Source organism: Lathamus discolor, chromosome 2 (assembly GCF_037157495.1).
Source record: "Lathamus discolor isolate bLatDis1 chromosome 2, bLatDis1.hap1, whole genome shotgun sequence".
Lineage (NCBI taxonomy): Eukaryota > Metazoa > Chordata > Aves > Psittaciformes > Psittacidae > Lathamus > Lathamus discolor.
In genome coordinates this window covers 133,150,135-133,172,838 of record NC_088885.1, presented here as the reverse complement: position 1 = coordinate 133,172,838, position 22,704 = coordinate 133,150,135, and the positions used below count along the sequence as shown (strand labels likewise).

At 37.7% G+C, this 22,704-nt stretch overlaps 1 protein-coding gene and 1 long non-coding RNA gene across 2 annotated transcripts in view; one reads left to right on the top strand and one right to left on the bottom strand.

Moving 5' to 3' along the window:
* Nucleotides 1-20,032, bottom strand: part of LOC136008795 (uncharacterized) — a 99,315-nt gene extending 79,283 nt beyond the window's left edge. Inside the window, exon 1 of the long non-coding RNA XR_010610246.1 lies at nucleotides 19,849-20,032. This is a non-coding gene — a long non-coding RNA (uncharacterized LOC136008795). The remainder of the gene's footprint in view (nucleotides 1-19,848) is intronic.
* Nucleotides 1-22,704, top strand: part of CNGB3 (cyclic nucleotide gated channel subunit beta 3) — a 63,435-nt gene that overhangs the window by 17,769 nt on the left and 22,962 nt on the right. Inside the window, exons 4-10 of the mRNA XM_065668537.1 lie at nucleotides 8,960-9,114; nucleotides 10,514-10,696; nucleotides 11,272-11,480; nucleotides 13,214-13,264; nucleotides 15,374-15,460; nucleotides 16,724-16,788; nucleotides 20,561-20,683. Coding sequence (XP_065524609.1) covers nucleotides 8,960-9,114; nucleotides 10,514-10,696; nucleotides 11,272-11,480; nucleotides 13,214-13,264; nucleotides 15,374-15,460; nucleotides 16,724-16,788; nucleotides 20,561-20,683 — 873 coding nt within the window. The remainder of the gene's footprint in view (nucleotides 1-8,959; nucleotides 9,115-10,513; nucleotides 10,697-11,271; nucleotides 11,481-13,213; nucleotides 13,265-15,373; nucleotides 15,461-16,723; nucleotides 16,789-20,560; nucleotides 20,684-22,704) is intronic.

The window sequence follows — 22,704 nt, the reverse complement described above, 5'->3', positions numbered from 1 at the left end:
TTAGTTAGTGCCAGATAAATAATACTCGGGAGAAATGCGATGATCTGTTTTCTGCAAGGAACATGCCTACTTTGCTGAATTTGGGAAAGAATGTGGCAGGAGCCTGCAGAAGGGGAAAGGATGTTCTTAATAAGGGGTAGTTGGAAGTTGTCCCAGAGGAATAGGTTCTTTCTCACCAAATTCCTTTGTGATAAATTCCTTTGTGGGAAAACAACATGAAATAATTTCCTGCACAGGTGGCTGTATAGTGGTTTACCACTAACAAAGGTAGAATTGCAACAGTCAATTGCACCAAACTGATTTTATATAATTAGCACAGGTAAGAATAAGTTCAGGATATTGTGAAAGTCTGCCTGGGTACCCAAGAATGGAGCAATTTCAGTGGCCGTGAAAGCTGAATCTATACCACCAATTTTTACTTTTTTATTTTTACCCTTGCTAGTTGAATTAAAGCTTCCTGGAGCATCGATCCGCTAAAAGATTCTCTTCCAGGTACTCACATCTTTGCACACTGAAAATTATGAAATTAACTAATATTCTTTGTCATTCCACAATTATTACTTTTTCACAAATATTTTTCTTTTGAAAAAAAAAAAAAAAAAAGCAAACCCAAACCAGTAATAGAAAATGAAAATGTTAAAATGGCCAAAAAGTAAGATAAAAGAGAAGGGACCATATAGTTTATCTTATGTTCATAGTGGGTAGGATAAATTGTACCAAAAGAGATTTTTCTTGAGAAAAAATTTGTAGACTACTGAAAAAAAAGCGAAAATAAATGAGACTAGTGGAGCACCAGAATAAATTATTTAGGAAGATTATGGAATAGCCATCACTAGACATATTTAAGAATAGGTTGGTCAAGAATCTGTCAGGAATGGCATAGGTGTACATCATCCAGCTTTGCTCTGTTGGGACTAGTATTGAAGGATGATTTTAAGTTCTTCACGATCCTATGCTGGTGTGATTTTTTTAGGATCTGTATGAAAACAGATGAGAAATTAAAATATCTATTGAAAACTAAGTTTTTCAAATCTGAGACATTATACTGCATGAGCTTTTTTTAAATCCACTATAAGAAATATTATAGTGTTTTACTTTTAGCTTTTTATTCTTTGCAAATTAATAAAATCTGAATAGAAAGTTTGAAGAAGTGTTTGTGCTGTGCTCATGAAGTCTGTACAGCACTGGATCATATGCTGATTAAGACGTTTTTCCCTTAGCCATCAATTATTATATGCTTATGTAAACAAGTTATGAGTTTCCATTTAAATATGTTTGAGTGTAGCAGATGTTATGTGGGAATGATAAGAAATACCTTTAAGAACTCCTGATAAGAGGCAGATGTCCCAGACAGATTCAATTACTTAACAGATAAGAAAGCTCCAATGACACAGCACCAGATAAGAAAATCAGCGAGGTAAGACTGCCTCGCTTATTATCATGCAGTTTTTTCTGAGAATATTACGGTTTTGTTCTAAAACGATTAGTGTCAGAAATGACTCTGCCCTTATTTTTTACATCATAGTAAATATGATGCAATTACAGTGCAATTAAACAACTTTATATCACCAGTGACATTAAAAAAAAAAGATTTTTCAAAGTTAACTGATACTTTCAACATTCATACTACTTTCTTTTGCATAGTTTGTTCTGCAAAATTACTGAGATAAAACCTTGTTCACATTTTAATCTGGTACCTCAGTGAGAGTCCCATGTGTTCAGCACTGAGCCAGACTTCTCCTTAGAAAGTAGTTCAAAGAAGATTAGAGGATTCACAGCCTGTTGTGACTGAATAACTAGGAGGGTTGTCAAAGAAACTGAGTCCATTGCCAGTATGCAGTGCCTTCCTTGAACATTGTTGCTTCTATATTCATTTTGCAGTATGAATACAACATGGGATCTGAGAAATTTAAGATCTCTGCATTTTGCTTCAAAAACACTTGTTTAGGGACAAAATGAACGTAACCTATGCAAGTCACTCATTTAAGTTCCAAGCCTTGATATTTTTCAAGTTTGTTAGCTGAAAAGGATTTCCTGTCATGCTGTATATATTCTTTAACATTCTTGGGAACCAATGCCTAAAACAGTTTTCATTATTTTAGCTATCATAATCTTGAAGTCTATCGCATTGTTTCAGCTACTCCTCACATATTAGAAGGCTGTCTAGAATCCCCGCATTTAAAGGCTCAGAAGTTTTCTTCAGACCTTTAACTCATACTGATTTGTGATGTTCCTATTCATATTTATTCTTATTTATTCTTATTTATTCCTATTCCTATTTATTCTTATTACAATACTGTTCCTCAGCTCTAATACCTCTTTTCCCTACATTTCCACCAAAATTTTAATTTCTAGGCAATTGTCCTAGTGGATATCAAGCTGTTTTCCTGTCCTTTATAAAGCCATGTTCCAAGTAGTCTTGATAACTCTGAGACTTTGTACAGTGAGCTAGCTGGTCAGAATAGCTGTCATTATCGGCTTATATACTAATGCTTCCTCCACTGGCAATGTCAGGTGCATTCTAGGGTTACATTTGCACCAGTGTTTCTTCGTAGCCAGCTTATAGTATGCTGTTGACTAAAACACTTGGATATTTAGCCATTTGTCATCTGCAATTGACGATTCCACCCATTTACCCATTTAAAAAAGAAATACTTTCCGTTTATTTCTAAATGCGTGTCTGATACATAATTGTAGCATTAGATTTGTTATTATTTTTATTAATCAATATAAATAATTCAGTTTTTCCTGTATAGGAATCAGTCCTATGTTTTAATCTTCCAAATCCAATGTCTTATCAAACATCGTTAGCACACTACTGTATTTTGTAGCGATGTCATAAAAGAAAATATTAATGCTCACTCCTAAAACTCTATCAGCTTTCTGTGCAGATAAAGGAGAAAGACAGGTTTCTTTCACAGGCAATTCAGATCAAGAACCTATCTCAGTCATTCTGAATGTCTCCTCAGAGAAGATGCCTTCTATTGACTATCAAGGGAGCATAATAAGAATAGCTAAAGTTCGCTTTTGGAATATCCTTATTCCTGTACTAAGCAATGACTAACATCTCTTTTTCTGTTACAGAGAAACATTAAGTTTCCTAGTTATTTAGGATGCGTGAACTCAGACTTGTAACTGAGGATAAATAGAGTTTTCTGATTTCTATAGTATCACCCACACTGGGATTGTCAGCACAAACTGAAGATATGTTTTTGAATCAATACTTTTCATGATTGACCTTGTGCTCACCAGCAGGGAAGGGCTTGTTGAGAATGTGGTACTACAGGGAAGCCTTGGATGCAGCGATCATGAGATGGTCGAATTTGAGATCCCCAGGAGAGTGAGAAGAGTGTGTAGCAAGCTCACTGCCCTGGACTTCAAAAGAGCAGACTTTGGCCTCTTCAGGAGCCTGCTTAGTAAGGTTCTATGGGATATAGCCCTGGAGGGCAGGGGGGGCCAAGACTGTTGGTTGATATTCAAGGATCACCCGCTGCAAGCTCAGGAGTGCTGCATCCCAACTAGAAGGAAGTGCAGCAGGAGGGCCAGGAGACCTCCTTGGATGGATAAGGAGCTGCTGAGGAAAATTCAAAGGAAAAAAGAGGCTTATAAAAAATGGAAGCAAGGACAGGTGGCCTGGGTAGAGTACAGGGATGTTGTCCGGGAAGCTAGGGACCAGGTTAGGAAGGCTAAGGCCCAGTTAGAATTAAACATAGCCAGGGATGTTAAGGATAATAGGAAGGGATTCTACAGGTACGAAGCAAACAAAAAACAGACTAGGGACAAAATAGGCCCCCTGAGGAAGCTTTCGGGAGAACTGGCTACGCAGGATTTGAAGGCTGAGGTTCTGAATGACTTCTTTGCCTCGGTCTTCACTGGCAAAGGCTCTGGCTGCACCACCCAGTTCTTAGAAAGTAGATGCAGGGGCTGTGAGAATGAAGACCTTGGGCCCACTGTAGGAGAGGATCTGGTTCGAGACCATCTTAAAAATCTGAATGCACACAAGTCCATGGGACCTGATGGAATCCATCCGCGGGTCCTGAAGGAGCTGGCGAATGAAGTTGCTAAGCCACTGGCCATCGTATTTGAAAAATCATGGCAGTCAGGTGAAGTTCCCGACAACTGGGAAAAGGGAAATATAACCCCCATTTTCAAGAAGGGAAAAATGGAAGACCAGGGAAATTACAGACCAGTCAGTCTCACCTCTGTGCCTGGTAAAATCTTGGAGCACATTCTCCTGGACAACATGCTAAGGCACATGAAGAACAACAAGGTGCTTGGTGACAGCCAGCATGGCTTCACTAGGGGGAAATCCTGCCTGACCAATTTGGTGGCCTTCTATGATGGGGCTACAGAATTGATGGATAAGGGTAAAGCAGTTGACGTCATCTACCTGGACTTGTGCAAAGCGTTTGACACTGTCCCACACGACATCCTTCTCTCTAAATTGGAGAGATATCAATTTGATGGATGGACCACACGGTGGATAAAGAACTGGCTGGATGGCCGCACACAAAGAGTTGTGGTCAATGGCTCAATGTCCAGCTGGAGACCGGTGACGAGTGGTGTCCCTCAGGGATCAGTGTTGGGACCGGTCTTGTTTAACATCTTCGTCACTGACATGGACAGTGAGATTGAGTGCGCCCTCAGCAAGTTTGCCGATGACACCAAGCTGTGTGGTCCGGTTGATACGCTGGAGGGAAGGGATGCCATCCAGAGGGACCTTGACACGCTTGTGAGGTGGGCTGCTGCCAGCCTTATGAAGTTCAACCACGACAAGTGCAGGGTCCTACACCTGGGTCAGAGCAATCCCAGGCACAGCTACAGGTTGGGCAGAGAAGAGATTCAGAGCGGCCCTGCAGAGAAGGACTTGGGGTGCTGGTCGATGAGAAAATGAACATGAGCCGGCAGTGTGCGCTCGCAGCCCAGAAAGCCAACCGTATCCTGGGCTGCATCAAAAGGAGCATGACCAGCAGGTCGAAGGAGGTGATCCTGCCCCTCTACTCTGCTCTTGTGAGACCTCACCTGGAGTATTGTGTGCAGTTCTGGTGTCCTCAACATAAAAAGGACATGGAACTGCTGGAACAAGTCCAGAGGAGGGCCACGAGGATGATCAGGGGACTGGAGCACCTCCTGTATGAAGACAGGCTGAGGAAGTTGGGGCTTTTCAGCCTGGAGAAGAGAAGGCTGCGTGGAGACCTCATAGCAGCCTTCCAGTACCTGAAGGGGGCCTATAGGGATGCTGGGGAGGGACTCTTCGTCAGGGACTGTAGTGACAGGACAAGGGGTAGCGGGTTAAAACTTAAACAGGGGAAGTTTAGATTGGATATAAGGAGGAAATTCTTTCCTGTTAGGGTGGTGAGACACTGGAATCGGTTGCCCAGGGAGGTTGTGAGTGCTCCATCCCTGGCGGTGTTCAAGGCCAGGTTGGATGAAGCCTTGTGTGGGATGGTTTAGTGTGAGGTGTCCCTGTCCATGGCAGGGGGGTTGGAACTAGATGATCTTGAGGTCTTTTCCAACCCTAACCATTCTATGATTCTATGATTCTATGATTCTATGATACCTAGAACTACATTTTACTATCTTACTGAAACCTTTCTCAGCTATACCACCACATTTTGTGTACATTTGTATAGCAATGCATTGTACATATGTATAAGTATGTGTTGTCATATTGTTCTGAAAATTATTTTAATCAGAGATTCTCCGTAATTTATTCAAGACAATTGTGGGGTTTTTTTTTTCAAGACACAGTTATAAATACAATAATAAATCATAATGACAGTGCTCAATAAAAGAATTAGAAGTTCTATTGCAGGATCAAAAATTTTATTTCCAGGTAGATAGATAAAGTTTCTTAAGTGCTACGAAAAGAAGGGTTATAACTGAAATCAGCAAAAAGTGGTATGGATTTTTTTTTCAGGCAGCAGTATACTTTTATGAAATACATTTTCTCAGGGGTCACCTGGTAGATAAAAGATGGAACTGCCCTCAGGTATTTGGTGCTCATGGCCAAAAAGCAAGAAAGAATTAAACTTTAGATTGCAATGTACAAAATTATGAACTTGATTTATTCTGAAATAACCAATTGAATTTCTTGATCCCTGTTTTGTTTGAACTCTTAACACAGAAAACTTTCAAGTCATAGTACTTGACAGTGCTGCATACATTAGCATGCTCAGGACAGTATTTCTATGGCCTGTCTTTTCAAGGCTATTTTCTTCCACTATGCTATGACTAAGAGTTAGGTGTCTAACTCTTTTTTCTTGGCATGGGGAGAATTAAGCCACCATAATTTTATTCACTAGACAAACAAGTTTAAGCCTACAAGTTAGAAAAATAAAACCTACAAAAGCAAATCATAAGAAAACTACATTGTTGTTATACTTCTATTGTTACATATGTTGTTATTGTTAAAAAAAACATGTTTAAAATAGTAACAAAACCATGTGCACACTACATGAGCTGTGGTCCTGACTTTTTAGGCCATGTGAAATAGATACTTCAGCAGGGAATAAACATTTCTGCTCTGTAGAGAAGTATATGATGTAGTAAGTAGTACAGGCCTAGGCCTATCGTCACTTATTACACAAAAGTCAGAGATAAATTTGATTAAAGAAAACATGTCAGCTTAGAGACAAATCCTAGCACCACCTAATGTGAGAGATGGAGCCCAGTTTATTTAAACTGATTTAGTCAATTCTGAATGGGCTTCGCTAGCCAAAACAATTTTAAGTGCACTTCCGCACAAAGCACATGTACAATACACATCTTCAAATCAGCAGTGTTCAACATGCATCCTTTAAAGCAAATTTAAAGTAAGCATTTCGTTATTACAAAATAATAGAGGAGGAGATAATGCAAAACAAATGAGAAGTAGGGCAAGGAAAATCAATTTCTCATCAATTGTGGGGCATATAACTTTAAACGAATTTGCAGTTTCTAATCATTGCCAAATAATAACATGATTCCTTTGGGCTACATTGCAATGATAAAGCACAAAATTCATGATAGAGGAGACTAACTTTTATTGGAAAGGCTGTGAAATAACAAGAAAATCATGTGCAACTTATAGGTTATCCCTAGAAAGCAGAAAGGGCCTTTGGCATGACAACTGTGATAAATGTATTTTACTAAAAGATAGCCAATGCTCTGAGCAAATATAGCAACAGAACAGAGTAAGAATGATTTTAAATTCCTTGTATAGAACCTGTAACATGTTAGCTCAAAAAAAAAAAAAAAAAAAGGATTTCATTACACTGTAGATGGCCTGAGCAAAGGGAAAATGTGGCGCAAAATGAACGATGATGAAACTACAAAGTGTATCAGAATTGTTTGATTAATCTCCTGTCTGGGAAGTTTTAAGAAATAGATACTACAGAAGACTTAAATTACAAGAATGATAAGCACATACTTCCAGGCTTCTGCTGCTTCTGCTTTTAAGAGCTTATCTCCATTTTATCCAATAGTTTTACTGCTGAAGAATTTTCACATCCTTAAATTATACTTCCTTGCACACCATGATGTGTGTTGTGTCTCTGGAAAGCTGTACTTCTCAAAAGCTAGACACATCCCACTCTAACACTCTTCTATTTGAGTTACAGCGCCTTCTGTTAGGAGCTTCAAAGTAGGTTTAGGTCTTGAAGAGACATGGTGTTTATTCAAAGATCACTTTGTGGTGCTTTTCATTTTTTCCCTACACAATACCACTACCCAACCCACCCACCCTTCCATGTCATACCACTTTCCCTCTAACTCACTTTTAGGAAGATAGTCTTTAAGAATCTGGAAATTTCAGGCATGTGTCACTGTTGGACAGGCTCTTGTCTTGCTGTGACATCCACAGCCCATGGTTTTGAGACAGCATGAAAAAATGTTGAGAAAGAAAAATCCTGTGATGTAGTTCTAGTACTGGGCATAGCTGACAGGGTTTCAGTACAGGGGTGGCAGTCACAGCCACTTACAGCCAGCTCTGACATGAGTGTGTAACATCAGCTGAAAAGTGTTGTGTCTAGGATACAGAAGAAATCCCATATCCTGGTCTTCACATAGAGGAAGACCAAATGTATGGCCCAGCTGCCAGCTGGGTGGTACTGCAAAACAGCTCCAGTTTGCATAATCAGACAGTAGAAAGTAATTGAGGATGAAGTTTCAAGTATGAATACGACCAAAAGAGTTGATCAAAAATCACTTTCACTTAGATTTTCTAGTTGCCTGGGCAGCATGCATAGATCCTTTTAAAAGCATTAGTTTCATTGCAGAATGTGAGTTTGTGTTTGAAAATCAGTGGTCCTCAGGTTTGAAGAAATGCTGCGAGTGTTAGAATAACATGCTCAGTGTTACTATGACCCTGAGTAAACTCTTAGTGGAAACTTCAGCAAGAACACCAGTGTTTTGTTTTCACTTGGAAAAACAGATCACTTTTTACCTTGTGTCAGCTAATACCCACAACAAAACCTAGATGAAATCAATTTTGCCAGTATTAGAAAGCATAAAGTACATACAGTCTTTCCTCCCACCTGCACATTAGTCTTTAACTCAGTTATGTCCTGTCATCATTAGGATTTTGCCATCAAATAACAAGCACATTTTCACGCACAGATGGTAAGTATACTCCATGTGTCTTAGCAAATACATAGGATAAGCTCTAGGCCTTACACAGCTACAGTAGAACTTTGTGAAAAGCAGCTGTGGGAAGTCATTATTGCAGTGGGCAATACAAAGCACAGGGTACCATGAACTCCTCTACTTGAAGTATCATGTAGACTGCTACTGGCATAAGCAAGGAAGCAAAAGTAGTTAAATTAGGTGCCCAATTACTGTGAACTAAGTAATGTGAATCAGCTCTGTGGCCAATAAAGATCCAATCTTAATGTCTGACTTCTGCCCAGAAGTAGAATTGGCACTGTTTCCTTCCATTGCTTTCCAGAACATTAAGCTTTTTTCCTTTTCTTCTAATCAGCACACAGAACCCAACACCTTCAGGTTTCAAAATGAATGATTATGCTGATGCCCAACTTCAAGAGCTTGTCCGAAAAATGCGGGAAAGGGCAACAGTCTATAAGGAAAAGCTGAAAGACCCGGTGCTGTCCTCTCCTGAAGGCAGTCCTACAGCTTGTAAGTCACTCTAGAAATAGCTGTGTGCTTGCTGAGTTTAAAGATGAAAATTATTTTGTGGGAACAAAAAATCCTGTGGTAAAATTTTCAAATAAGTATAGTGTGTTTACCCACTACGATGGATCAGTTTGTGACCGTTGTCTGAAGCAGATTTATCCATATCAGTCAACAGTAAGCCAGGTCCTTAGGTATGAGCTCAATTTGAACCCTATCACTGAGGAAATCAGGGGAAAAAGCCTTGAGCAATGTGTAGAATCATCCTTGTCGAGAAGTTTTCTGTGTTTTAAAATGCTGCCAGATATGTTTATTTATAGAGATGAATCTGAAACATATAAAGTCATATACAGATACGAGTAGATATTTGTCACTCTTAAGATTAGATCAGCTGTGTAAAAGTAAATAAAATTTTAGCCATGGCAGCAGTCTTTCAGACACACTGAGGACTCTATGTACATGCTTCAAATTGAGCAAAGTAATTTAAATTAATTAATCATTAACTTTTGAGAAAAAGGAAACACAAAACAAATACAATGTGTTTCCTCTTCAGAGAAAAGTTTGATTTCTTTTTTTTTTTTTTTAAATAATCGTGGGTTTCTATTCTGACATCTTAGAAGCTTACCTTTATTTAACAGGCTGTAAAAAATAGTGCCTGAAGTATTATAAACTACAGCAGCTGATAAAGGAATTACTTTTTTCTTTAATTACTTTTTTGCTCATTTACTTCTTTTGTTCTCTTTGTAGAACTTAAAATCCTTTATTTCCTAAATCATTAAAGATCCAGTTTGTCAGTTTACTGCTAAGACTGTGTATCTTATTCAGAGGTGAAGGCATGAGAATTAATGGGACAAAGGTGTGAACAAAATTATCCAGCCCAAAGATGGAAGAACTAGGCTCAAAGGAGTGCCACAAGATTTTTTTAAGCCTAGAAACATACAAAACCATTGGCTTCCCACTAGTTTCACATGCTGCACCTTGTGTACCAGATCTCAGGAGAGGGGAGACATGAGCCCATGGCACAAATGTCTTTTCTTATCCCTTCCTAACTGCATGCATTATTTGCACCAGTCATGTAAAAAGAAATGCCAAGTTGCATTAGTGAATGCTGAATTATGAATTAGTTTATTTCTTGTGAGTCTTTTATGGCATTGTTTGTGGGCACTGTCCAAGGAGATACAGTAATATTGCACTCTTACATAAAGTGTCCTGTTCTTGGTAGCAGATTTTATTCTCCAATAGGTCATTATTTTATTCTCCATTCTATTTTCTAAGGCATTCAGTATTACAATGAATTGTAGCTTTAGTCACTGCCAGGGGTTTTTAGAAGAGATTTTATCTATACCCTGTTGAAACAGAGTGTAGTAACTAAAATGGCACCCTTTGTGTCTTTCTATGTGGCTAGCACCAAAGAAGAAGCCTCCACCCCCACCAAAAGAAGAGAAAAAAGAAGAAAAGAAAGAGGAAGCAGAAGCAAAACCAGAGGAGGATCACTACTGCGATATGCTATGCTGTAAATTCAAAAAACCTCCACTGAAAAAATACTTAGAGTATCTGCAGCTACCAGACAGCATAGACTCATACACAGGTAAAAGCTATGCAATAGAATGGGGTAAAGGTATATTGAAGTGACCTAGTGTTACATAGTACCTGTGAGCCACCATAAGATCGACATTCCAGTTTGCAACTTTGAGGGCGGCATACATCCTGCCCTAATGAACATTTATTTCAAACAGGGAGAAGATATGAATAGTGACATTTGTAACAAAGGTATACACAAAGCTGGTATGTGAACCAACCACAATTAAACCCCAAGTCTTCTGATTCTTGATCAAGAATTTGTCCCATTCGTCAGGGCCAAATAACTTTTATCAGTTATAACACACACCAATGACATGCAAAATGTATTGAGTTTTTTCAGATGCGTTAAATTTTATGTTCTCATAAACTCACCTTTTTTCCCTCTTGCAAATTCTTTGTGTGACACCTAGCTCCAGCCTATGTCACTTTAGCAGCCTGTGCTGTTAAAAAAAAGGAGAATGGTAGGTTGCCCTAGGCAGAAGCATTCGCAGAGGCTGCAGTAGAATAAATGTGTCTAAAAGACTGAAAAAAGATTCTAACTTCATGCCTGTAAATTCAATGTGTTGGGTTTTTTTCTTTCAGATCATCGTTACGTAGCATGGCTTATGCTTGTGACAGTTGCCTATAATTGGAATTGCTGGTTTATTCCCCTTCGCTTTGTGTTCCCATATCAAACCCCAAGTAATACAATATATTGGTTTACCATGGACATCCTTTGTGATATCTGCTACCTGTGTGACTTACTAATTTTCCAGCCCCGAGTGCAATTTATAAGAGGAGGAGATATAATAGTAAGTACTGGAAGTGGGATTTCCATGGGTACAAATTTTGCATCAGAAAATAATGTATATAGGAATTTCCTCTAATCTGACACATTTTTTCTTGCTATGTCAAATCTACACAACTTTTCCATACCTATATTATTCTTCACTGACCTTCCATAATCCTATTTTGGAAAGAGGAGAAATATTCATTGTCTACATTCTTAAAAAGTTAGAAACAGATTTGAAAGTAACAGATCAGAGCAGTTGGAACAGGCATAAAGCTGTTCTCACCAGGAGTAAACTGGTGCAGCTTCACTGGAATCAGGGCAAGAATCATAGTTGAAGATTGTACATATTCTGCTAGGACTGGACAGGATATGTGTGTTTTGCTACAGATTGTGAGACTGGGGGGGGAATGCATGACAAAATCAGAGCAAATCCCTGTAATCTCAGGATGCTTAGAAATTTATTTATATGAAATATTCTATTTGGGGAAAATATGTATATTCAATTTTGCTTTTTGCTACTATTCTTGTGCTATTTTTTATTGAAAAATGCAAAATAAAACTCTAAAAAAAGCGTTAACATATCAAAAGAGCATCTGGAACTTTTTTTCTGCTTTTGATTCTTTAACTTATAGAAGAAAACCTAATGTGGAAAAAAAATTAGTTTTGATAACTTCAGTGTGACACTACTGTGCTCAATAGATAGAAAATTTGATATTATATATACTAAAATGTAATTTGGAGCTAGCTTTAGTTCAATGCTTTTACATAAAATTTTACACATTGTGCATACAAGATATTAGTGATATCTTTACAGAGGATTTCAGATAAAACTGTGCAAATATAGTTTGGATATATATTAAATGCAATGAAGTGTAATATATGTTTCCATGCCGAGACATTTAGTAACTGGCAATCTTTCCTAAATCCTACAGAACTCAGGTTTTATGAACAAGGTTAAAACTCTAATGTAAAAAGCTTACCTTGTATTTCCCTTGAATTTGTTTGTACAATTCATAGATTTTAGTGCGTGAAGAGAGCATCTACTGCCTGATCTCCTGCATTTACTTTAATGCTTAAACTGAAAATAGCAAAAATTGGCTTGACAAAATCCTTAAGATTTTAAAGCCATTTTAAGTGTTCCTGGTATAAATAGAAAGCATAATAGATACATTTCTTTGGATGCTTGTGATTACCCTTTCTTATTAAGGTATAAGCATCAGTTCCCATGGAGAGCAATTATAAATATCTAATCATTACTAATGAATGCAGTGTTGATTATTATAATGCTAATAATGCTAGCATGTTAATGCTAGTTTTCAAATTGCTACTTCTGTACAGCACCATCAGAAACATTCTTTGCATTTTTCTTGGAATAACTGAAGTCAAATACAGGTTTTGGCCCTGGAATTGAAAGGATTTGCCTCAAGCCACAACTGGTACAGATGTCATGAGAGGGTAGTTTTATGGGGAAAATGTAATATACTTTTCCAGACCAACAGCCAAGCTTGGTTAAAATCGAACAAGCCCTAAACCTGATTTTTTTCAAATAGGTCTAATAAAATCTAGTGTAATTAAAACTACTACTTCTTCCTACAGATAGTTCTTCATTCATACTTTTAGGGCATCAATAATACAGTTGTCATCATCTCTCTACTGTCACAAGAGAATTATTTTTACTGTCAGGTACCAGAGGCTCATTCTTGACATTCTGTTCTTGACTATGCTTTTTTTGTCTTTTCATTATCATTGTAGTCAGACAAAATGGAAATGAAGAAATTCTACCACAGCTCTATTAAATTCCGGGTAAGCAGACCCTGTGTTATCGATGTAAATATGTAAGTTCTGGCTGAGGATTTCACAGGATTTTTTTCATTCACTGAAAATCACCATTGGTTTAAGAATATCACCAAAAAGCATTGGCTTGATGACATGCCAGCGTTTAACAGCTCAAGATTGCTATCTTCACAAAGGGTGGCAAAGCACTGGAACAGGCTGCCCGGGGAGGTTGTGGAATCTCTCCCTCTAGAGATATTCAAAATCTGCCTGGACGTGTTCCTGTATAACCTGCTTTAGCTGGCCCTGCCTTAGCAGAGCGGTTGGACTAGATGATCTCCATAGGTCCCTTTCAATTCTAATGATTCTATGATTCTATCATTAAGTGTTTAATTGTAAACCAGATGAATTATAAATTCACTTATAAATATTAATTCTGATTAATAATAAGTCAATGAGGTAGAATTAATAAAATTCTCTATTTTGATGGTTTTTTGCAAGGTAGTCCCCTTACACACTGAAAGACAACTGCGCAGTATGCCAGAGATTCATTAAACAAAATAAAAAGTCTTGAAGTTAGATGATAACACTATTTGGTGAATTCTTAAGAAGTACGTCATGGTACTGAATAGGATATTACTCACACAAGTAAACAAAAATTGAAATTAAAATTTTAGATGCTTATTGCACTTTGTAAAAACAAAGATTAATTTGATTTAAGAAAATTGTTAACTTTTTCCTAAATACATTTTTTTGCCAACAAAGGATAGGTAGTCCTTTGTACACATACCGCTCTGTGATTCTGAGCCCACATCTCTGAAATCTCAATTATTGCCCCCTCCTCTTCTGTAAATACTTTTGTATCTGCCTTATTTTTGTTTCAGTGACTATGGTATCATTAGTTTTGTACTTGAGGTTCAGCTATTCAAAAGTGCAGGATATATACAGGTAAGTGAATAATACAGAGTCAAACTTACAGCAAGAGAACTAAAAGGATATAAATGGGTTTATTTTAAGTTCACACTTGTAGTGTGTCTAGTGCTCTTGATTTATGCAGAAACTAATGAGGGTTGAGTGTTCTCATCACATGCAATATAGATATAATCTGGGAATTTGTCATACAATTAAGTACTAATTAACAGTTACTGATCTTGAAACACTTCTGACTAAATTCTGCCTCCTCTTAGTCATGTGCCTGAGAGAAGGACAGAGGCCATAAAAGGCTGTTTGTCCTCATTCAATATTTTGGTTTGATTGGCTTTTATTCAGAGTTCAGGTGTTAAATTCATCTTACTTGGAATAAAAGCTCAGTGCTGCAGTCTAATTGCTACCAACATGGGTGGCATCACTCAGAGCAAAAGCACATCTGATTACAGTGAGATGAAGCCTACCCTTCCACATCCCTCTTTTGTTCCCAAACAATATCAGCAACAGAGCGAGGTATCACAGGATCTTTAGAAAGGCAAAGCCAAGACTCCCGAAGCTTTCCTTCTCTCCATAGAATTCTTGGATAGAATAAAGTAGGCAGGTAAAGAAGAGTAATCACAGTGTTGATGGATTGCAGGGAGATATTGAAAATCTCAGTGATACGCGAAGAAGCATCCAAATACAGCAAAAGACAATATTAAAAAAAAGCAACAAGCAAACTTACATCCTATGATAAATCTGTTTTTTGGAACACATGGCTTCTTCAGGTTGCAAACAAGAAGTCCAGTTCATCTAGTTCCCCTGCATTGCTTTAGGCAACGTGGTTTTTAAATATTTTAGCTCTTCTAAGAAGAGCTTGTGGAGTGTTCTCCCGACCTTCACTCACCAGCCACATGACTGCCATTTTAGTCTGGTCAGGACTATAACTGAAATGACAGAATGCATTAGTAATCAAATACCAGAGATACTGTTAACAGTCCCCACGAAAGAGATTAAAATGTCAGGCATGGGGGACTTAAAAGCAGGGCAGAGCAAATTTGGTGATGTTTTCTAAGAGATAGTCTTGACTGCCAGTACTTGGGATGTTACTGGCATAGCATGCTGACTGTTCAATTACACTCAATCATGATTCAATCCAAGTAGGTTTTTGACAGCACGTAAATGTATTATAATTTTTGTGAAGTTTAAGTGGACCTCTCTGCTCTTCAACAGCTTGATGTGATATCAGTATTGCCATTTGAAGTTTTATACTTCTTCTTTGGATTTAACCCAGCGTTTAGAGCAAATAGGATACTAAAGGTAAGATCTGCGATCTGTGTTCATGATTGATGGCTAACCATATATAAACATTTTATAACCCAATAGAAATTTGTTTGTAATGTTTAGGAATATGAAATTCAGAAATTGGAGAATATCTTCAAGGTAAGCTGTAACATCAGTAGGCAAGCCAACAAAAAATACAAGATATAGTCTAGCTGATAAAGACCTTATTCTCTTATTTTTCTTCTGACTTTATTATTTCCTACTTTCAAAATGTTTTTTTCTGATTAAAGCTGGTTTATTTCCATTATTTTAATTAGATTAATCTTAATTTACCTGTTTAGTTTTCAAAGATAAAAGAAAATAATTTGAGATCATTGATTAATGCCAATATACTTTCACCTTCTGTTGGTAATGTCAGGCATTTAAAAGCAAAGGGGGGAATTTTAAGGACAATGTAAACTATACACAGCATATTTAACAAGCATAGACCAACTTTTGCCTTTGGACTTTGAGTTCAAAGACATCTGGAGTTGTTGAATGAAGGGAGTGAGAAGGGATTAGACAACAGACCTCTACCTGCATTTCCCAGTGCCTAGCAGGCCTCTCTGCTACTAAATACGCCCCCTTCACACAATCAATATGTTGACAGAGAACTGGCTTTTATTTAAAGTTGGTGGGTAACACAAGAAATCTGAGAATAAAATGAGTGTGCTCTTCACTTCAGTTTTCAATAAAACTTAAAAGTTATGTAATCATAATTACATAAATCAAACCCAACAAAATATGAAAGAATGAAAAGTTAAATAGCATCTCAGGCATACAGTCATGTACTGAACAAAAACAAAGAAAAAAGCTACATGCAAATATTAATGGCAAATAATTAACAGAAAGAATTCAACACAGGAGCAACTGGTTTTACATGATATCACCTAGTATGCAGTTGTTGTTACATAAGATCACCTGCTAAAGAATTATTGGAATTTCAGAAAGAGAAAAAAGGGGTTCTTGTGAGTGTAATTCTCTCAGATAAAGTTGTCCAAGTAGTTTTATATGTTTGAGGAAGAAGTCATTCATCTGCAGCAGTCTGACCTATACAACAGATTATTTCTCTCAACACCCAAAACAAAGTTTAACTCAGTTTTTATCTTTGTTTTGCAGTTAACCTTTTATTTAAATGTTTAAATCCAACTACTGAAAAATCCATTATTTTCAAAATGTGCATGTGAACTAATATCAGTACTATTATAAAAACATGTGTATGGAAGAATAGTGATTGGGTTACTTTCATTTTCCATTCAGCATAACACATTCTTTGAGTTTAATGATCGTTTGGAAGCTGTTCTGGACAAAGCATACATCTACAGGTATGTGCTTATTAAACTCTTGTAGCATGCAAAGCTTGGCACAGAATGTATCTCATTTGACTTCACAAGTTGTCAGTGAAGCCTTTAACAGTTCAAGTTATTTTTTTTAAAACATCTGTCTTTGTTGCAATCATTAAAATAATAAATGTAAAGCTTCACTCACATGTGAAAACTAGCTCGGTTCAGCTGGCCTGGTTCAGGCAAAATGTTCAGCAGCATCAGGATCCTGCTAAAATTTAACTGATCAGAAGCACCAGAAAAAAGTTTCTTCAGTGAAAGAACTGAAGAACTGTTTCTTCAGGTTGCGAATGGCAGTTCCAAATCCTCAGTAGCTGTTTATTTGTATTCATAGGAGTTATGAGCTTGAGCCTGTGTCAATTTTTTTCTTTAAATATGCTGTCACCATGAACCTGGCATATACAGAAACTTGATCCTCCACTGCTTTTTCTAAACCTGGAATGAGAATCAACTCAGCACAGATCTCAGATAGAACTGTTGCCCACTGCACTATGTTCTCACCTTCTGCATTGGCAGGAAGAGTTTTGAATCCAATTCAAGGAGCTTGTGGTCATGGTTATGGCAAGTTTCATAGGCCCCCTTAACTGTCAGTGACGCTGCTAAATCCCAGTGAACCAATCTACTGTATTACCATTATTGTCATTGACTGCCCACATCATCAGTCCTAGTTTATCTTGTGCAATTACTAAACTGACAGATGTTTTTTTTCCCCTGGCCTATTTTTGGGGTATGTGTTGCTCTTGTGTGCTGCTGCTGCTGCAGAAATAAAGATCTGCTGTTTACCACCTTATTCTATTTGAGATTGCACATAAATTGTAAACTTGGCATTTATACTTTATAAATGAGATATTTTATATAGATGTTTCAGAAGGCTGAAACATCATCATTGTCACATCTTCATGTACATTATATAAAAGTACGCTTTGGGAAATGGTTGTTTAAAAGGCAAGTGAGAATGTGATGTATATCTTCAAACTAGCCTAAATTTGAAGGGTATAATATTGAATTCCATGTCAAAAACCAGGGAATTTTCACATTTAGAAAGGCTAAGGGGCACACAGCAAGATCTCACTGGTCCTCTAAAATGTCTAAAGTAGCTGGAAAGACAGAACCAGCTACTCTGCAAAGCTGTTCTGCCATGTTAAGTGGTCTTGTAACATGGCATTAGAGAGTGCCACAACCGTGCGCTGCTTCTTGTGTCTTCACTTTCTGGTCACTGGCCCACTGTCATGGTTTAAGCCCAGCCGGTAACTCAGAACCGCGCAGCTGCTTGGTCACTCCCCACTTTCCCCACCCCTCCACCCCCCCTCCCAGAGGGACAGGGAGGAGAATGGAAAGAATGTAACTCCCACGGGTTGAGATAAGAACAGTCCAGTAACTAAGGTATAACACAAATCACTACTGCTACCACTAATAACAATAATGATAAGGGAAATAACAAGGGAACAGAATACAACCGCTCACCACCTGCCAACTAATACCCAGCCTGACCCGAGCAGTGATCTGGGCCTTACAGCTATCTCTCCCCAGTTTATATACTGGGCATGATGTGCTGTGGCATGGAATACCTCTTTGGCTAGTTTGGGTCAGGTGTCCTGTCTCTGCTTCCTCCTGGCTTCTTGTGCCCCTCCTCCCTGACAGAGAATGAGACTGAAAAGTCCTTGATCGGAGTAATCATTACTTAGCAAAGACTAAAAACATTGGTGTTATCAGCACTGTTCCCAGGCTGAAAGACAAAACCACAGCACTGCACCAGCTACTAAGAAGGAGAAAAATGACTGCTACTGCTGAACCCAGGACACCCGCTTACATTTTCCAATATTAAATCCTTTGCAGAATGTAAATTACAGAATGTAAATACTTCAAAGTGAATCAATTTTTTACCTCATAGCCTTAACAGGCCAGAAACCTGAACTGTATGAAGTAGAGCACTCTTCATAACTAAATAAAATGCAATTCTAAATCCCGCTGAAGATGTTCAGAAAAACAATGGTAGAGCACATGGTTTTCAACATGGCACAGCATACACAGGGTTAACAGTATTAATGCTTTCTTATCTATAGGCTTTCTCACCACTGCATTGCTAAGATATGTGGTAGGAAGGAAAAAAAAATAAAAGCCTGCAAACTGAGCTACCAAAATGTTATATTTTGTATTTGCAAAATCACCTATTAAGTATGTCATGCTGTGCCCTCATTCAGTGCTTTGAAACATACTTCAAAAAGCACTGAGTCCTTGTTTTGAGGTGTTCATTGGTAAAAACATAAGGCAAAGATCTTTTAATTGGCTTACTAGAAGCCATTAGGGCAAGGAAAGAAAAGGAGAAACGGAGTAGGGAAGTAGTTATACAGAAGAAAAGGATAAATAGGAGATAGAAATATTTTAAAAAATGACAGGCTGTGCAAACTACGGCATTTCATTTAAATGTAGCAACAATGTTTTGATCTGAGATCATGGTGTGGTCACCATTTGAGTAATAAGGCACCAATTAATTCGACAATGTCAAACCAAACTACACAGCAAGCCTATGTGCCTAGGTGGATCCTCTTCTCAAACTCATTAGTCTGAGTTTGGAGGAATAAAGCTAACAAAAATTACTACCTCTTATCTACCCATTGCAGTAGATCCAACAGTGCCTAGAGAAATATATATTGTAGCAAAGGCTCCCTGAACCTTCACTCAGACCTCAGGAATCCACTTGTGTGGATTCGAACTTGTGCACAGCACCCAGCATGGTCAATATTGCAATATTACTAGACCACAGCTATCTGCTGTTCTCAATAGCTTGCAACCCTAAACACAGCTGCCTGGGAAGCACACCACTCGTCAGCATCGTAAAGAAGAAGAGTACACATGATTGTTCAATGTCATGGAGAGAAAAAGGAGGGCATGCAACGACACCTGAAGAACCATCAAAGGAGTGCATAATACAGAAGCAGCCACAGACATATTATCTCTCATTAACTTAGTTTATAGACCTTAGATCTTATTATTAAATTTTCACAAAATCATAGCAGATAAACTCATTATATACTGGCTTACCTTTGTTTAGCAAGTCCTGTACTTTTCCTGCTTATTTATCCGTTGTCTGTATGAACATTCAAATAGAGACCTAAATCCAGGAAATCTTTCTTCTGACCCCTGTGCATTGATCAGAGAATATACAATGAGATCATTATCTTATTAAGCAGGAAGCTGATTGGTGCTTAAGTAGCTCATCATTGATGTTCTTCAAAGATCTTGCCATAAGCATAAGAACTTGGATTAGGAATGATAAAACTCCTGACTCCTGCTGTAGCTACTAGATCGTACTATTTAGTGTATCTACTGCAGGTTTCCTAGCACAGCCACTGTAAAGCAGTTAATTTCTGACCTTGGCCATTTCTTGGCTTTGGTTCACAAGTATACAACCTACCTTGAATAGAGTTCGGCGAATAAATTAATTTGTACCCTCTGGCCTCATTAATATAGCTTCAGATTTCTGTAAATATTCATAGCCAGTCGAAGAAGTGGATTATAAAGCCCTCAGAGAACCATAATTTAAAAATACCCTGTCAAATACTTTAGGAAGGATATTCATTTGACCTTGGACAAACATCAGAGACATAACTGCCAGCTATTTTTTTTCAAAGAATCAGTACAGGGGGGGAACTCCTTAGTGGATGCTTAACATAAACACTGTTGATCCAAAAATGCCATATTAAAAGGAAGGAAAAATGTAAGCTGCTTTAAAAGAATCTGTTGACTTTTACAGGGTCATTCGAACAACAGGATACTTGCTGTTTATCTTGCACATTAACGCATGCCTGTATTATTGGGCTTCAGACTATGAAGGACTTGGCAGCACTAGATGGGTGTATGATGGCGAAGGAAACATGTAAGTGTTTTTCACTTGCAAGAGAGTTTTGTTGGTTTTGCTTCTTCCTGCATCCCCTTCAGTTTCCCATGCCTTTGCTTGCAGGGTATGCCCTTACTTTACGAGTACTTGGATAGCAAACTTTTAGCACCATGACTGCTGATTAGCAGCTTTCATTACTAAAACATATTTGGAGGGCAGGTGCAGTGAATAATCAGTTTACCACTTTCAGCTTTTATAGGTTTATGAGTCACTGCTAAGCTCTAACTTAATTAAACATTTAGAAAGGTCATAAATTAAACTTACTGATTGCATATTCACATGGGAACTGTTAGAAGGATTGTAGAACAATCCCTCAAAGGAATCAGAGACATAGATTTTTTTTTTTTTTCTGCCAGCATTGTGTCATTAAAATGCAACATTTTAGTCCCTCTGGATACCATGGTGATTGGTCTGAAAAAAATCCACCCGCTTTCTCTGATCTTTTGAGGAGGTCATGCTTAAACATGTGGCTGAGTGTCTCCAGTGGGAAGGAATGGATATTGGCACACTTTTTCACAAACTTCTTGTGACAGCACTAAACTGGATGCCAAGTAAGGGACATTCATTAAGATGACTGAGAGGAAGCAAGAGAAAATAGAGAAGTCATAATGTATTTTGTTTGCAGTTATATAAACACATACCTAGTCAGTTCAGGTATATGAGTGTTTATTTCTTTCTAAGGCCATAATACAGTTAAAGCCATAGAAGCTCAATTTTTTCATTAATTACATTCTTTAAAAACCCATGTATAATACACTACTGCTGTCATAAATCACCCTTTAAACAACTTTTCACATTTGTCTTAGAGACATGCTGCTCTTGCTTGCAATTTTGTCAGACTTCACGGGTTTAGTGTGAAGTCACTATCTTGAAGGGTAGGAAATAGCCTTTGAGAGTAAAACACACTTTGTGTAAAGCAGCATTGATTTTTTTTTTTTAATAGGGCTCTCTCTCAAAAAAATGACATGGCTGAAATTTCCACACACCACTAAATACACAGCTTGAGTACTGCAGTCAGACATGTGCAAGCAGGGTAATGGAGCTCAGTGGGACCACTTGTGTAACTGAAGCTAACATATAGGCATTTATTTGTAGCATCAAGGCTTCCAGAAATCTGGCAAGAAAAATGTAGAATGAATTTCTGTTACAGCTATTCTTTTTAAATGTAATTCTTGGGAATACTTGCTTCAGAATTAAAAAATAGGGTAACTTAATGCTGAGCAACCTTAAAAATCTGACAGTAGAGTGTTTACTGAGTCTTCAGGTTTTTAATGCTTCTTTAGAACAGCCTAGAGAAGAGGCAAGAAAGTCTTCGTGTTTTTCAGAGGAAAGAGATTTTTGCATTTCACTCAGGGACACAACGGTAGAATTTATTTGCTAGCTTGATCACAGATAATGCAGTTGTGCCTAGAGGCAATGGTCAGGGTTTTTAGTATTTTGTGGTCCCCACTTCTCAAATGTCACACTGAAATCACATGGGATTTAGAGTAGAAATTTTAACAATAATAATTAGCTTCTTAGCTAATTAAAAATATTACAGCAAGCAGTTTGATAAATGAATCAAAATTCTAGTGGTCTCAGGTTACACTCACCCGAAGCAAAAGATCTGGCACTGATTTTGTAGCATGAATGTTTTATGTAGAATCCCTGCTGTGTTCATAAAATGTTGCTAGTTATGGCCAAAACCAGTTCTTAAAAACGACAACACTTCTGGGTTGTTCTGTGTTTTCTTTTGTTTTATTTTTTCCTTTCTATTCTAAAAAGAATACACAGACAACAGTTTCCCTTATCAATTTGATTATATGTTCCTGAGCAGGCATACTAATGGGTGAACTTCAGTTTACAACTAACAGTTGTACACAGCACTCAAACCACAAGCAAAATTATTAAAGTAGCTTCTTTTTGCAAATTTGTGCTAGCTGCATTCTTTTCCAGCTTGTTTCTAGACTCTAAAGTGTTAGTGCCAATTCAAGAATATATGAGGTCTTTTGCATGGCAGC